The sequence below is a fragment of the Sylvia atricapilla genome, chromosome 3, assembly GCF_009819655.1.
Source record: "Sylvia atricapilla isolate bSylAtr1 chromosome 3, bSylAtr1.pri, whole genome shotgun sequence".
Lineage (NCBI taxonomy): Eukaryota > Metazoa > Chordata > Aves > Passeriformes > Sylviidae > Sylvia > Sylvia atricapilla.
In genome coordinates, this window is record NC_089142.1 from 4,598,937 (window position 1) to 4,616,318 (window position 17,382).

Below are 17,382 nucleotides of genomic sequence, written 5' to 3' on the forward strand. Positions count from 1 at the left end.
TAGGACCTCCTGGGTGCAATGTTTCCAGTGGGATGTAGGGCTGAAGGATCCAGATCTTGTTTTCCTGATTTAACAGGGCAGACATTCCTTACTCTCCACAGTGTGTATGTGCCCAGGGTAGGGCTCTTCACAGTTCTTCCCGTGGAGAGCCTTGAGGAGAATATCCACCTGTCATTTCCTGAAGCAATGCCCAGACCCAGATATGACACAGGCCAAAGCCCAGCTCAGCAAGAAAAAACTGAGGCAGTAAGTCAAGCCAAACTGGGTTTCCCCAAAAGGTCCAGTGAGCAAAATAGTCCAGCTCCACCCCTTGGATAAAGCATCTTCTTCCTGGCAGTTTGTGTTGTCAGTCCTTTTAGCTTAAAGTTGGCAGTATCTGAAGATAATTTGTGACAGATTCAGCCTTCTTAGTGGTGAGGGAGAAACGTTTCATTTATTTAGAGGAACAAATATTAGAGTGCATAAATATTGAAGCATAACTTATTCAATATCCCTATTTGTGTGTAAATCAACTGTTCACATCTAGGGGCCATTCTGTGGCTGCTGGGCACTAGTTTACCTCTGGGTAATACTGGGAAAATAACTAAGTTATTCTTCGTGGCCAAGGAAAAAGGAAAAAGACGTGGATGAATACTTTTCCAATACAGACTGTGTGTCTCTGTGTGTGTACGTATCTGCATGACATTTAAAAGATAAAATAATAACCTCAGAAAATGTTTTTATTGAATGAATTTGACCCATTTTAAATTCTAAACACTATTAAAAGGCTCTTTTCCTGTTAAGATTTCAGCAAGGAAACTTTTCTGCAGCCCTGAAAGATCTTAACATAAGGATTATACATGTCATGAGATCTTCACTAGGAAAATCTTTATGCACTGAATACACAACATATTCCTGGCTGAGCTACGAGTAAAAAAAATAAAAATTAACTTTGCCCATGAGTTTGTCTTTTTTTAATCACATCCTGAGCAAATGTAGAAGCTCACAGGTCCTCACAATCAGACCTGGCTGTGTGTCCTATCCTGTGGTGCAGTGAGGATGAGAGATAGTTTTTAACAAAGCTGTTTATTTCCTTTGTCTGAGCTAAGGGGAATGCTAAAAAAAGAGCAACCATTCAAAATGAAAAATGGAGCTATTCTCTCCAAATTCTTCTTTTTAATAATTACAGCTTTCCTTTTTATCGACTATGAATATCCTTTTTACACATAAAGAAGTACAAGAATTTCCTTCTTAAATAAGTTTACAATGAGAACTCGTGCTCTGAGAATGAGTATTTCACTGTGATTAAAAAAATTACTTCAGCGTGTTGAAAGAGATTCTCTCTGCTTATCACAGCCTATATGATTTTCCATGTTTTATTTGCAATGCAAAATTATTTACTTTTTGGAAGAAGAGGTACAACTTGAAAATATTATTGACTGCAGGAAACATAATTGAGAGTCACTGTTCCTCACTGTGTGCAGCAAACCAGGCTCTGTGAGATTTTCTTGAAGGCAATTTCCTTTTTAAAATACATATAGGCAGTGAGTGGTACAACTGTGGCTGAATGAGCTGGCTTGTATTACAAACTGGAAAAAAAAAAAAAAAAAAAACAACAAAAAACACATGCAAGCCAGCATTTCACACACAGAAGTACCCTGGGAAATGGAAGTCACTATATTAACCCATACTTTTCCCCTCCCATAGTGGGTGGGACTGTGTGTTCACATCTCTGTTTCTTTTTTTTTTTTTTCTTTTTTTTTTTTTTGCTATATCACCCAGATCCACGGAATTAGTCAGCTCCTCTGGAGGCAGACACCCATTATCAAGCTCTCACAGCCACCTGCTCTCCAGCAATGCCTCCAGACTTTGACACCAACATGAGGTTCAAGTTCTCGATCCTGGCGCTTCTTCTGGAAGTGATTGTCATTGTTTTGTATGGGATATTTGTGGATTATGACAAAAGTTCTTCTTCTGAAAACTTATACCCACGTAAGTATTTCTTTCTAAGATTTCTAGAAGCTGAAATTTCTTTAAACTGATCCTAAGAAAAATTTCTGAATGACTTATGAGACCTACTGATAAAGCTGGAAAGGAAAGTTGTGTTTTGGGGCAAGCACATTTTTCTGAGGTGTGAGCAGCAGGCTTCAAAGAGAAATCCAAATTGAGCACATATAAAATTCTGCAAGTACCTCACTGCTGAGAAGTTTACTGTTCTGGGAGAGAAGAGCCTGGGAAATAGTTCTAGTGTTTGCACAGCAGGTTAAGATTTGGAGACCTGTGTATTACTTTGAAAGATTCCAGCATTTTCTGGAGAGAGATGGGAGTGTTTCATGCCAGACATTCTACCCTGATCACTGTATTAAATAGTCAAAATGAGTAGAACATTTCACTAGTACCATCCAGATTTGGAAAAGGTGTCTTATGAGAATGTTGAAATTGAGCTGCATATACATCATTATAAAATGTTAAAGCTGGACTTTGTGAAAGCTGGACTCCAAAAAGGGCCATAGTTTTGGTGACAAGGGAGATAATTCCCTGCTATCTTCCAAAGCAGTGGCTCCATTAGGCAGTAATGGCTTAGCCTGAAAATGTTTCTGTTGATTTGTTGTTCTGCAAATACTTGGTGATCAGAAAAAGCTCTTGGCCTGAGAAGTAGTTGCTTCTCTCACCTCCTGCTCCTCATGCAAAGAAAATGTGAATAAATAGAATGTGAATAAATAGAAAACAAGTTTGCAGAGCTTCAAACTGTGTTCTCCTGGCAGTACTGAAGGTTTGTTGTTCAGTTTTTCTGCTGTGAGGCCTCAATGACTTGTAGCCCTGATTGCAATGCACTTGGTGAGGATCACAGAGTACAGAATTCCCTGCCTGCAGGTAGCACTGTGTCATTTTCAATATATCTCTCTTCTTCTCTCACTCTAACTGTCTTTTCTGTGGCTGTGACAGGGGCATGTGATCTCAGGTTGCAGTAATCTTATGTTGTATATTCTCATGGAGAGCATTGTCTGGGCCAGAGAACAGCAAATGAGGGCATTATTCAGATCCAGATGCAGGTCAGCTGATGGACATAGGGACTAATTACTCCCATTTAGGTGAGCTCCATTGAGATGTGGCAGTACCCCTGAGATGTGGTAACTTAGGCTCTGCCAGAGCCCCGCTCTCTGTGACACAGTTTGGCCATGTCAATGGTGTTCATAGAGCTAAAGGAAAGCTTGGGTTAGAAGGGACCTTAAAGCTCATCTCATTCCACTCCACCCTTTTCCAGGGACAACTTCCACCATCCCAGGTTGCTCCAAGCCCTGTCCAACTTGGTCTCGGACACTTCCAGGGATCCAGGCACAGCCACATCCCCTCTGGGCAGCCTGTGCCAGGGTCTCCCCACCCTTACAGGGAAGATTTCCTTCTCAATACCCAATATAGACCTCTCTTCTTTTAATTTAAAACTGTTCCTTCTTGTTCCTCCTATCATTATCTGCCCATTTAAGAAGTCATTCTCCCACTTTTTTATAAGCCCCCTTTAAGTACTCAAAGGTGCTTTAATGTCTTCTCTTCTCCAGGCTGAACAAACACAGCTCTCTCAACTGGTGTCATACTAAACTATCCCAATTGTATTGAACCATCCAAGTTCCTAAATTAGGCGGCCTTATCTGACAGTGTATTGGGAATTTTCTTGGTCCACTGTGACCCAGGAGGTGACTGCTGGCCTGAGCAAAAGTTATATCAAAACCTACATGAATAATTTGACAGCACAGGTAATTGAACTAACACTACAATACAGGTCTTTAAATGTAACCTGCCCAGTTAGGGATCACTTCTGCTTATTTCTTTACTAATATCAGTGTTTAAAAATGAGGGAGGAATTTCCTACTGTCTCCCATTCCTCCCTGCAAAGGCAGTGTATGACTTATTCCTACACACTTGTCCCTTGGCTGCCCACACTACTGACCTGTGAGCTGCCTAATGGAACAGTTTGGGCTCATGCAAACTGGCCCATTGACCTCCTGCCAGGCATGGCTTTAGGCATAACATAGATAAGAGACTATTCTTAAGGTGGGAAAAGTGTTTTAGGAGAGAAGAACATATATTTCTTTTGGCCAGGGTATACAGACTACCAGTAGAAACATAAACCAAACAAACACAACCGATGTCATGTTGAATTTTTAGATGCTGATCTCACAGAGGTCATTCAAATAAAAATGGAAATAAAAGTAGATTTTCACAATATTTTCACTTTTAGGACCCCTTACTCTCAAGTTTACCTGTACAAAGTGTGAACAAAAGTGCAGTTTGCCTGACGACTTGGCATAAATTTATTTCTGTAGTTGTATAGGTGTATTAGGAAACATCTTGAGCCAGGACTTTCCTTGAGTTTCAAACTGATGGGTTCAAACTACTTCCCATGCTATGCCTTAGGAAGTTAACCCATCTGTATCTCATAGATCTGATTCTTTCACCCAGGAGGTAATTTATATTCTCAGAACTACAGTGCAAGACCTGATTTTTTATGCCTTCGACACCTCAGAACCACAAATTCAAGCTGTTTCAGTGCTTTTGGGCAGGAGAAAAATGAAAATAATAGTGGAGGATCAGCATAGCTTTGCACTCAGGTAAGGAGGGCTAAGCTGAGATCATTCCTAAATCGTAGCTTTACATTATATCTATTTCTGGTGGATACAAGTACAGGAATGGCAAATTGGATGGACAATCTCAGGTGAGTTGTGCCACTGGAATGGGAGAACAAAGGGGTGTGATGGTAATAATCCACTATAAGAGGATTTCTTTCATATTTGCATCCTGTATGCATTGTCCTGTGAGCATCCATGACCCAGAGCTTAGGAAAACTTATGCATCCCTCTTGATCAGGGTTCTATGGTTTACGACTTTAGGTCAAGCAAGACCAGTTTTGCAGTATGTCACAAGCATCTTTGTGTTGAGACTGGCCACCTTGCAGTGGAGTTTATATGCTGGTCTTGGCCAGCCTTGCAGAATCCTGTGCAGTGGCTTTGTTCAGGATCTTCTGGTGGGTTTTTTCCCAGTACTTCTTTTCCCCTCTCACAGAAGTGCTTTGCTTTGTCAAACACAGCTGGTTACTGAAACGGTTCAGTTGAAATCATGCTGTTTTCTTCATCATTTAAAGTCACTCCAGACCTACTCTCCATGAGATATAGTTAAAGTTCAAGGTACAGGCTAAACTAGAAGGAATTTGTCCTCAACACCCATGAATTAAGCTAGTTTTAACCAGGACATTAAAAAATTTGTGAGAATAAGTGCAGACAGCTTTAAAATGTCCAGCCTGAAGAGTAAACAAAAGGGTTTGGAGGTGTTTGTGAACCACCTGCATTTCTATAAAATCGGAGAATGGCCTGGGTTGGAAGGGACCTCAAAGTTTATCATCTAACCCCACGCCAACCAAAGATGCTGCTTCTAAAATGCAAAGTAAAGGCTCTTACTGGGTATTTCAGTGCTAGGGCAGGGCTGGAATAGGACACTGCAAATATAAAAGAGTTTATTAGGAATTCCCAGTCACTTCTTATACTTCTGGGCCCTCTTTTGGCTAAGCCTGGTAATGCAAAACTGAGGAACGCTTCAAGTAATGGGAATTGCAACTTCAATCCAGATGTTATACTAACCAGCTCAAGTTTTTCACCCTTGTTGGCATGTAAGAGCAATTAAATAATTTTTTAAATGGTCTCTCTATACTGGAGGTTCTTATTAACAATAATATCAGACAAAAAATTGCAATTACAGGTCTCAACCCTCTCTGATTTGGAGTCAATTAAATCACATAAAGCTTAAAAGTAAAAAAAAAAAAGTATCTACGTGTTGCTGATAGACTCATTTTTTTATTAAAAGCATAAAAAATAAAAATAAAGTAATAACTTTAAAAAGTAAAAAAAACTAACCATATTTTAACAAAATTCATATTTCAAAAAACAACAAAATATTTGAAGACCAATTGTATGCTGATTAACTATATTCATTTGTAAATCTAAACTTTGCGTAAAAATTAATTTTTCTTTTATCCATATAAAAAGATCAGTGTCTTGAACATTAATTTTTAGATATCCCAAGCATTCCTTTGCACTGGGACACCTAGCCCTCACCCAAACAAATCCCATCTACAATTTTGGAGGTAGTCAGAACACACTGGCTCTGACCACCTTTATCGGAAGGGGAACATGACTCTTCTGTAAGGACTTGAAGCTGTGATGATGTTCCAGGAAGCTTCATAAAGGGAGAACAGTGCCAGATACAAGCAAATTTACAAGTATAAAGATCTCTAGTGGCTTTCCATAATGATACAGCAATCAATATAATCAATAATCAGACGTGGCATTTTCCAGACATTCAGTTTTCAGCTGGTAGACTGGTCATGACGTGGGAGGAATGGATCACATGCATGACTGGAGTTTGGAACTCATGTCTCCTCAAGCTGCCTTTGTCCCTTGCTTTTCACCCTTAACAGTCACTCTTCACAGTCTCTACACAGACATGTTTTCCCTTCAGACTTCCAGGATGTCCATGTGATGATATTTGTTGGATTTGGTTTCCTGATGACCTTTCTGAAGAAATATGGATTCAGCAGCGTTGGTTTCAACATGCTCATTGCTGCCTTTGGACTCCAGTGGGGAATTCTGATGCAAGGATTTTGGCACATGAAAGGAGGAAAAATTCCTGTTAACATCAAAAGGTACATGTCAATTAAAGCAAAATAGATATTTCTATCCCTCAAGATATCAGGAGAAGCCATAAACCACAACATCTGTGGGGTCAAATTTTACCTAAATTTCGTTAAGCCTTACTGTCCATCTCTCCACATCCTTCTGCTCTTCGCCTCTGAGGAGGCCACTCCTGGTGCGCTGGGCCAAGGTAACCAAAGTTTGTGAAGAAATGTGAGGTGCTACATTATGTGTGGGAGGTGTGGGTCCTATAGAGAGATTGCTTTGAATCTCTGAAGCTGTGGAAGCTGGAAGATTTCCAGCAGCAGCACATCCTGCATCCAGCAGGCATGGAAAGATCTGTCTTTCCATGACACGTGAGGCCACAGCAGAAAGGCTGGAGCAGCATGTCTATGCGCTCACGAGGTTTTCTCTTCTCAAGGAATGATTTCCATCATACTCCAGCAAGGTCTGAACACTGATCACAGAATAAAAGATCTCATGGGCAATGTCTCTAAGCACATTTAATGCCCCTCTTACTCACCTGTCCTGCCTCTACCAAGGTCTCAGAGTGTTTTCCACATCTGCAGTTCTGTTTTCTGAGACCACTTGTGAACAATTTGGAAATGAACAGCTTCCAAACATTACTGAGGGCAAAACAGGAATGATACAAGTAGCTCCCTAATGCTTACAGGTAGGCATTTTTAGAGGGACCCACAGGTTAGTGCCTCTCTGTGCTCTGTTTTTGATCAATTTCTGGTTTTATTTACTTTTTCCCATCCCCTGCCTGACAGCTCATGCAAAGATGATGCAGAGACAGACAGGTATGCAAGGTTTCCAGGATCACACAAACCATCTGACCAAAGACCTCACCGTCATCTTTGAAGCCGAGGTGACAGTCAGGGCTGGAAATTGAGGGGCTGGAGCATGTTCAGAGAAGGGAACGGAGCTGGGGAAGGGTCTGGAGCACAAGTCTGAGGAGGAGCAGCTGAGGGAGCTGGGGGCGCTCAGCCTGGAGAAAAGGAGGCTCAGGGGAACCTTCTGGCTCTGCACAACTCCTGACAGGAGGGGACAGCCAGGTGGGGTCGGCTCTGCTCACAGGGAACAAGTGACAGGACAAGAAGAAATGGCCTGAAGGGACAAGAGGAAATCACACCAAGGGAGGTTTGGTTGGATATTAGGAAAACTCTCTTCACAGAAGGGGTGGTCAGGCATTGGAGCAGGCTGCCCTGGGCAGCTGTGGAGTCACCTGGAAGAGTTTTAACAAACCTGTAGATGTGGCACTGAGGGATATGGTTTACTGGTGGGCTTGACAGTGTTGGGTAAAAGGTTGGACTCAATGGTCTTAGAGACCTTTTCCAATCTAAATGATTCTGTGATTCCATGACATCTCTGCATATCTCAATACACTTCTCATCTCCCTTTTCATCATAATTCCAACCAGCTAAGCACATGTGTATGGTGTAAGTGGGAGGAAACCTTCTACATTTACTCTTCACTAGCTGGTAAGATCCTTACAAGATCCATCTGGAAAGGTTTGATTTAATTTTTATCCATGAAGGTGAGCTTGATAATTTTGTATCTAGAAGAATTAAAGCTTTATAATTTTAATGATATAATTTTGATGGCATGTTGGATACTACAGCTTTTAAACTAATTTTCTTTTTTTTTTAATGTGTTTTGGGGTTTTTTTTCTCTTTTCTTAACTTCAGCATGATAAATGCAGACTTCAGTACAGCAACTGCTTTGATTTCATTTGGAGCACTCCTTGGGAAAACAAGTCCCATTCAGATGCTGATCCTGACTCTTCTGGAGATCACCATCTTTGCATGCAATGAGCACCTAGTTACCGAAATATTCAAGGTACAACTACATAGCAGTCATTGTTTTCTCTTTATAACAAATGTTTTCACTTTGTAATACTTCTAGTTTACTTATGCTAGGCTCTGGTTTCTACCACAGAATTAAACCATTCAGTCCTCCAGACTTCTCATTCATCAGCCCCTTGTCTATATATGTTGTAAAAAATCTGTGGCATTATTTTGGCTGCCTCTTACAGGCCACAGATGTTGGAGCTTCGATGACTATCCATGCTTTTGGAGCTTATTTTGGTTTGGCTGCAGCTTTCGTCTTGTACCGTCCTGGTCTGTCTAACAAACATGAAAATGATGAATCCACCTATCACTCAGACATGTTTGCCATGATTGGTAAGTGAAATAATGTTGAGACCTGATCAGCTGTTCATCCCTCTTCTGTCCCTACTTTTTTCTGATTACCTATTATTATGCTACATTAAATTTCCTAAGTACACTTCTGGAGGAAAATTCCTTTTAGTCTCATGTCTGCACCATATTTTCAGTGGCACACATATTTTTACAGTTTTTCCTTGCCTCCAAGGATGGAAAGATCAAATTAAATATGTGTTTTCACTGTGCGTTAGTGCTGACTTCCTTTCTCTTAAGTCTTGTGCTTTTCAGCAGTATATCCAAAGCAGTTGTCCAAAATTAAAAGGATTGAGTTTTGCCAATCGTTTGCAAATCGATTGAGTTTTGCCGTTTGTCATGGTAACGAATGTCAGAAATCATATATCTGTCTGTCCATGAGAACTGTTCATAGACCAATTAACCAGCTAAAATGTTCAGTTGTGTTGATAGATGATAAAGGATTTGCATGTCAATTGTGTTGCCTATGCCTCTTATTCTGGCTGGGGTTTCACAGTGGTGGTGAGCTCTGACAGTGAGTGGGGCATGACCAAGAGGTCATTAGAGCATTCCAGTAAGATTTGACAGGAGACCATATGTCAAAATCCCAGCTGCCAGTGTCAAAAGTTTCTGCATATTCTATTATTTCTTCCAGAATTTTGGCTATTCCATGTTTCTCATTAATCGTGGTCCTCACTTCTTGTAGCTCACTCTGTTGTATTGGCCCTTGTGACTAAATAGGTTTTGTTTTGACTTCTATTCATCCAGGTACCCTGTTCCTTTGGCTTTTTTGGCCCAGTTTTAACTCTGCCATTGCAAGCCCCACAGCATACCAGGCAATAGCCATTATGAACACTTACTACTCCTTGGCTGCCTGTACCATCGTGACATTTGCCCTCTCCAGCTTGGTGGATAAAAGAGGCAAATTTAGTATGGTAAGAATCACATCATAACCCTTGTTAAATCGAGTCAACCCTCTCTAATAAGGATGAGTAGGCAGATTCCCAGTGTCCATCTATCTGTCCAGGCTGTCTGGAGCCCTTCCCCACTCTATAGCCAAAATTAGAGCTATTATACTTGTAAAACCTATAAAGTCTGATGAGAAGTGGCTGAGGGAGATAGGGAGAGCTCAGTCTGCAGGAAAGGAGGCTCAGGGAGGATCTTCTCACTCTACAACTCACTGAGTAAGAAAGATGGAGCCAGGTGGGGCTCGGTCTCTTCTTCAAATACCAAGTGACAGGTTGAGAGAAAACAGCCTCAAGTTACATCAGGGCAGGTTTAGACTGGATATTAGGAGACATTTCTTGACAGAAAGGGTTGGAAAGCAATGCAGTAGACTGGGAACATGGTGGTTGTACTGGTTTGATGGCTGGATTTATTAATCTCAAAGGTATCTTCCAGCCTTAATGATTCTGTGATGATTCTCTCTTGTCCACAGAACCTGCTGGACCTTAGAGACATTAGCCCAGTGTTCAGGTGGATTTTTGGATCTTATTCCAAAGATGCTCCTACTTGAGTTTCCTTATTACAACAGCCAAAATAGTTTTCTCAAGGCAATGACCCATTCTTAGGAAACCTCAGTGCAGCTGCACAACACAGAAAACCAAATCAGCTTCTATCCCCTTGCCCTAAAGTCCAGCTGTGTTTTCACCCACTCCTTTCCACCAGCTGCAGTTATTTGTCCAAGCCCAGCATGTGCAAGGCAGCCTTCAGAGGCACTCAGCCCTAAAACAAGCCTCTGCTCCTCATGTGTGACCTCTGACTCACTCTGTGTCCCCTCTGCAGGTTCTCATTCAAAATGCCACCCTGGCAGGAGGAGTAGCAGTGGGTACCTGTGCTGACGTGGAAATCCACCCTTTTTCTGCCATGTTCATTGGGGTCATTGCTGGAATTGTCTCTGTCCTTGGATTCCAGTTCCTCACTGTAAGTATTGGGGACCCAGCTCTGTTCTCATTTTTATTTCTCTTTGGCTTTCCTGGAACTCCCTTGGTTTGCTACAAAGGGAGGATAGATACAGCAAACTCCAAGTAATGGTGACTTTTAATAATGATTTGACTGTTGTACTTCTGCTCTTTCTTTTGTATATCCATCTAGAGATCAGGGAAGACTATAAACTCTCTATAAACTATAACTTTCTGATTCCCCTCCTTTCAGCCTCTGTTGGCATCCAAGCTGAAAATTCAAGACACCTGTGGAGTTCATAACTTGCATGGTTTACCTGGAATTCTAGGGGGTATTGCTGGCATCATAGTAACTGCAATAAAAACGGAAACTAGGTGAGTTATAGAGAGAAGAGAGAAAGAAGTTTCTTGAGTTTTAAAGGTCTGTTCTAATTTGCTGCCTTCTTTGGATCTAATTATGATCTTTTTTCTCAGAAATGCATCATTGTTTTGATGTCAGGCATTGTATTTTCATTTAACTTGGGTTCTACTTGATCTCCTGCCTTTAACACACTGTTTAAATGTCAAGCTTGTTAGAGATAAAAAGCTCAAATAAATAAATATATTACTTAAAATAAAATAATATAATAAAATTATATTTTAAATATAATTTATATATTATAAAATAATATACAAAATTACAATAATAATTATTAAAATAAATATATTATTAAAAGCTCAAAAAATTAAAACATCATAAAGAAACAACACACCAAACCATTCAAATATAGAAAAAATCTTTATAATGACTCTGCAATTATACTGCTGGTATTTGTAAGAATTCAAAAAAAGGCAAAATGGGTTTTTTCCATTGTCTCATAAAACCCCCAAAATAGGAAATGCTGGTCTTTTGACAACAGAGAGTATTCTGTAATGGCTTACAGGATATTAATAACCTTCTCAAAGAATTTGCTTTCATCTGTAGCCTAAAAAAAGCTAAATTAAAGTCCTGAGTTCAGTCTTGTACGCAACAATGGCAGGATTTGTTGGACTTGCTCTTGGAGATCTTTTCCAACCATAAAGATTCCAGGACATTTTTCCTGTGAGACACCTTGTCCAGCATGCAGCAAGTACAATGTTGTAAGATTGATCATCAGCCTCAAATGTAACAGTTTTTTGATAGGCAGTGGTTTGGTTTTCTGCACTTTTCAGGGATGGTCACCTGATGACTCCTGCCATGCAGGCTGCTGCCCTGGGAAGTACACTTGGAATTGCAATTGTGGGAGGAGCACTCACAGGTCAGTGTGATGCTTATAGTGACTAAAAACACATGTGAAATTAGAGGTTTTTCCATGGAGAACTTAAATGTATCAACAATTGCGTGTAAATAATAAAAAATTGAAATAATTGGTCCCGATGCCAGAAACTCAAATATGGAAAAGCAATTTTCCAGTGCTTTTATCTTCAAATCAAATTCAGGTTCATCAGCAAGAATTTCTTCACTGAAAGGGTGGTCAGGCATTGGAAGGGGCTTCCCTGGGAGGTGGTGCAGTTCCCATCCCTGGAGGTGTCCAAGGAGTGACTGGATGTGGCACTCAGGACTCTGGTCTGGTTAACAAGATGGTGTTTGGTCTAGGATTGGACCTGATGATCTTGGAGGTTTTTTCCAACCTAAATGTTTCTATGGTTCTGTGATTCTATGTACCTTACTGAATACATGCTCCAAAAGCACTGAATTTTATATCTATAGGAATAATAAGGTGTTGTTCTTATTAGAAGGAATTCTTCTCTAGATTCAGACACTTCACACTCTGAACAGAAATTACTTTGAGATCAAGACATACTCAATGAGGTGTCACATGTTTCCATGTGTTTGTGAATACTTCCAAACAAACAAACAAAAGTCAGGCTGAAATAGAAAATTTTGGTCTGAAAACTGGTCAATTAAAAACAAGATCTTATATATGGTCTTATTTATGTTTGTATGAATCTGCATCACCTCTCAGAATAATTGACCTGATGTCCCAGGGTGGTTGGGTTTTCCTGTAAATTAGGAAATCAGTCAGAAAACTTATCTGGCTGCCTAGGGCACATCTGAGGGACAAGTATTTGGCCATTTTCTTCATTTTTTTTATACCTCTCACTCTGGTTTCCCTGCAGGTGGTATTCTAAAGCTGCCCTTCTTGGGACAAGTGTCTGACCAGAACTGCTTTGATGACTCTGCTTATTGGGAGGTAAGACACAACCTCCTCCTATTTTCATTATGTTGGAGGATGTACAGCCAATGCTCTCCTGTGTTTTGTGGTTTGCACACACGAATCTGAAAGGCTGCCTCTTCAGAATTCAAAAATGCTGCTCTACCTCAGGCTGTGAATTTATCAATGCCACTTTCAGGATCCTTATGTTATCATACCTTTTTCATCGAACTCACCTGGAACAAAAAGCAGAAATAGAGACAACAAATTGATATCACAGTGGAGGGCTTTATCTCTTTCCTGTGTGCTCACTGTATCAGGTATCCTCTTCCTTATCAGAGACTGATGACGTATTCTTAATTTAGGCAATCTGAACTTTATCCTTTATGCCAGGACAAACCCAAAAAGTCAAGGCAAGAAGTAATATAAAGTATACATTCCTTGCAAATAAAATGTGAAGTTAAAGGAAATTTTATTAGGTATTTTTAATGAATTAAATTCCTTCTTTTATAAAGAAAACCCTGAGTTCATTCCTCTGCATCCAGAATTGATGGTTCATATCAGGCTGTGTCAGTGTTAATAAACAGACATACAATATATACAAATAGAATTACATTCTCAGCACATTTTAGTCTTCTTTTATGGCAAAAGCAAATTTGTCTGTCTTTAACTGAGCTCTTTGTTTTGCATGGCAGGTTCCAGAGGAGGAGACTGTACCCGAAATTCATTCCAGCCACCGTGATGAGCACAGCAGATTTGAAGCTGCCATGTAGAAAAATAATTAATCTGAAATATTTTTTCCTAGTGATGCTCTTTTCTGTTTCAAATGCTAAGAAACAATGAAACAACATCCAAGTATTGTCCCAATCACACCAGGTTTTTTAAGAAAAGCCTGAAGATAGCTATATATTTGTAAAATAAAAAAAGCTTGATTTTAGATTACTTAGTCATTATACCAAGATCAGGTGAAAAAATTATATCACTCTAATATTTTTGTTCATCAGAAAAAGGCACCACAAACTGCTCTTTAAATTTATCTATATTTTATATTTTGTTGTCTCTGACAACAATATAGCTGTCATAATAAACTTTGGGTTTCAAGATTATTACAGGATAATATATTTAATTGTGAGATTTCTCAGTTACATCCTTCAACTTTATAGGGGTAATCAAGAAGAAATGAATTGATATTTTTTATATGGATTTGAATAAAGTTTTCACCAGAGTATCCCAGCTTAACTTTTTAAGCAAGTGTGTTTTCCTGTTTTCTGATGGAGGAGAAAACATGCTGTATTTTGAAGTTTGATTATGACAGGAAGAAAAATATTGAAATAATTCTTACAGCAAAGCACAGAGTACAGTAATTGATAAGAAAATATGAGAGGCAACATGAGTATCAAGATTCATTGTTAATATGTTTATTGAAAAGGAACTGAAAGTGAAATTGTAAAAAAAATCATTATTATCATAGATCTATTTATTTATTGTCATAGATTTAGTTAGTTTTAAGGACATAATAGGGGAACTGAGCAGGACCTATGAAAACTAAGTGATTGCATAATAGGTCTTATTCTATTCAACAGTAATAAGTAGTGTTAATGTCAAGATTGTAGCAGTGTTAATGAACTAATGCCAGCCCCGGAAAAACATTAATTGTTTGGAACTGATTGGAAAGAACATGTTCAACCTACAGAAGACTTGGCAGAGAACTTCCATGGTGTGAATCACCGACTCTGAATTCACTTTCTCCTAAAAGAAGTGAAAGCAAAAAGAAGAAAACTGAAGCTGAATTAAGGAAAATTAACTTCACTGGAGAAGTGGCTGCCCAGTTCAGAGACAAAAATTGAGGTAGCTGAAGGAACTTCCTGAGGTGCCTTTGTGCATGGGATAATCCACTGAGAGACAATGGATGGGAAGTGGGAATCAAACAGAAGGAACACAGTGCCTCAGTTCATCATTCATGGAAAGCTACTGCTGGTGTCTCTGAATAAGAGGCCAAAGTGGGTGAACTTTCAACTTTTTTTTTATACTACGACCTTATTTCAAGTCTTGCTTATCAGACTTAAGGGGGAAACTCCTCTCATATAAAATAGCACATACATTTTAACTTCTGCTGATGTATTTTTCCTTGAAAATCTTTAGAAAGATATTGGCAGGGCTGTCCCTTATGTTATACCTGCTGTGCATTGCTAGATATGTCAGATTTCTATCAGTGAATTAAAATTCATTTGTTGTATCACACTTTAGTTCAGTTAAGCTCTTTTGCAGATGTGCAATGACTGACTCCTTCTACTTTGTTGGCTGTAAGACATCCTTTATCCTTTCAAAGCCATCACACATTCATTTGTTTGTAAAAACTGGGGAAGCATTTAAAAATGTAAATATCTCATTTGTCAAGACTTTAGAAACATTTTGCACATAATTTATGAAATGTTGAAGTACTTGAAAAAGATTCCATCTGTAAAAATCTTATCTTTAATACATGAATTTCACCCCTGAAATTCCTACTTGGGAGTTCAGAGGGTCTTTTATTCACCTTAAAGAGGGTGAGGAAATTTCACTAATTTTGAATGCTGACCACAGAGGAATACCTGAGTGAGGAAGCACCACCCACTGTCAGTAAATCTTTGAATTATAGAATCCTTAGGTTGGAAAATACTACTGAGATCATCAAGTCCAACCTTGGATGGATTATCATCATGGCCAGTAAACCACATTGAGAATGCTGTGTCTACTCACTTCTTGAGCACTTCCAGGGATGCTGACTCCCCTGCTTCCCTGGGGAGCCTGTTCCAACGTTTAACCACTCTTCCAGTGAAGAATTTTTTCCTAATATTGAATCTAAACCTTCCCTGGTGATTGATGCCTTCAATAATACCCTCAATTTAGAGGGTTTCTTGAATTCCAAGAGGAAAAAAAATTAACTATACAGTTTTGTTGTCCAGTTCTCCTTACAATCATTCCATAGTAATCCATACCCTCATCCTCTAAATACTGATTATTATCCCTGAATATCTTTTTCAGAAGATTCCTCCTCTAGAGAAATCAGTCCCTTAGGTTCTCTCAAAAAACAGAGTAGAGAGATGAATCCTTTTGTCTAATCAGAGCTTTAAATGTTATTTTCCTTTCCATGTGACTGTGCCCTTCAAGTATACTATTTGTTTCTCCAAAGGTTTTTTTTACCCTAATTGCTCACCTCCACCTTGCAGGTGTCAGTGGTATTTGCCTCTCTGGCTTAGGGTATTTTCTTTGGTTGGTTGTTTCCCAATTAATCAAAGCTTTGAATACCTTGAATCAGCAGAGCTTCATTAATAATTAGTTACAATTTCTGTGTAATATGTGATTGGACACTTAAAAGACACAAGCTTAAAGTATTTCATTCTTCCATGAGGAAGCCTTGCACTGGCAGGAAAGGAAAGTAAGGAGTTAAACATGACACAGAGTGGAGGATCAGCTCAAAGGATGAGACTGAAAAGTAAAGAAAAGTTAAAGTACTACTACTCTAAATTTGAGGCTCACAATCATCAGCATTTCTTTTCTTTCTCGTAAGAGACTGGCAATGTTTTATCCCTTCCAACAACCACTCAAGACTCTTACCTTTGCTCTCACTTTGACTCGTTTTTACATTAAAAGAGCTTAAATAAGGTGTAGTGTTCTGGGTTTCTTTTTTTTTTTTTTTTTTTTTTTTTTTTTTTTTTTTTTTTTTTTTTAATGAGTAAAAACTTTAACAATATCTTCTTTAAACTAACCAAAGGTCAAGTCTTTTTCAGAAAACCAGTGGGTGATCACAGCTTTGAAGGTTGTCTTATAGTGCTCCTTTCCTACCTCTGTCAGAGCAGTATCTTTGTATTTCATTACTGAAAAGAAAATTTATTTGAAAGCTATTGGCTGCATATTTGCTTACAAAATTTCTTTTAACATTTTTGCCCAAATCTGTTGCTGAATAAACACATTAATTGAATTTTCAGATGACCAACTGTATTTATTTGACATGTCTTGGGGATCTCTTCTTTCTCTCTTACTGAGATCAAATTTTTCTCCAAATACATTAACAAAATACGTCTCCTCTTGCCAAAGGAGAGCTCTTTCTGTTCTTCTCAAGCCTCCTGTAAAATGTTTAACCTTTCAACCTCTTCTCAGTTCCTTGCTATTAGTTAAGTCCCAGATATATGTGGAAAACTACATTTTCAGTGCCTTTTTACCCACTCTGGAAAGGTGAAGTAGAACCAGGTCAACTGGAGCACAGATGGACACTGGCCTTGGACTTTTCCCAGCACACCTTCCAGGCTGGTGAAATGTCCTGGTGTGTCCTTCAGAGCCCCCGGGGACAGCAGCAGGCTCAGGGTGAGCCAGGCCAAGAGCAAATTTCTCTAGCCCCTCTCCCGGGCTCCCAGCCATGTGCCAGGGCTCTTTTCCTCTAGGTCTCACACCCCCACTCCCTGGGGAATTCTCCCATTCCCTTCTCTCC

General features: G+C 39.4%; 1 protein-coding gene across 1 annotated transcript; it reads left to right on the forward strand.

Annotated features, from left to right (window-relative positions):
* Positions 1-1,752: 1,752 nt before the first annotated feature.
* On the forward strand, positions 1,753-16,881 carry RHAG (Rh associated glycoprotein). Its single transcript, XM_066314652.1, has 10 exons — positions 1,753-1,971; positions 6,487-6,670; positions 8,351-8,501; positions 8,698-8,845; positions 9,608-9,774; positions 10,625-10,762; positions 10,994-11,115; positions 11,932-12,017; positions 12,880-12,953; positions 13,610-16,881. The coding sequence occupies exons 1-10, from the start codon at positions 1,836-1,838 to the stop codon at positions 13,685-13,687; spliced, it is 1,284 nt and encodes a 427-aa protein (XP_066170749.1). The 5' UTR covers positions 1,753-1,835; the 3' UTR covers positions 13,688-16,881.
* Positions 16,882-17,382: the final 501 nt, after the last annotated feature.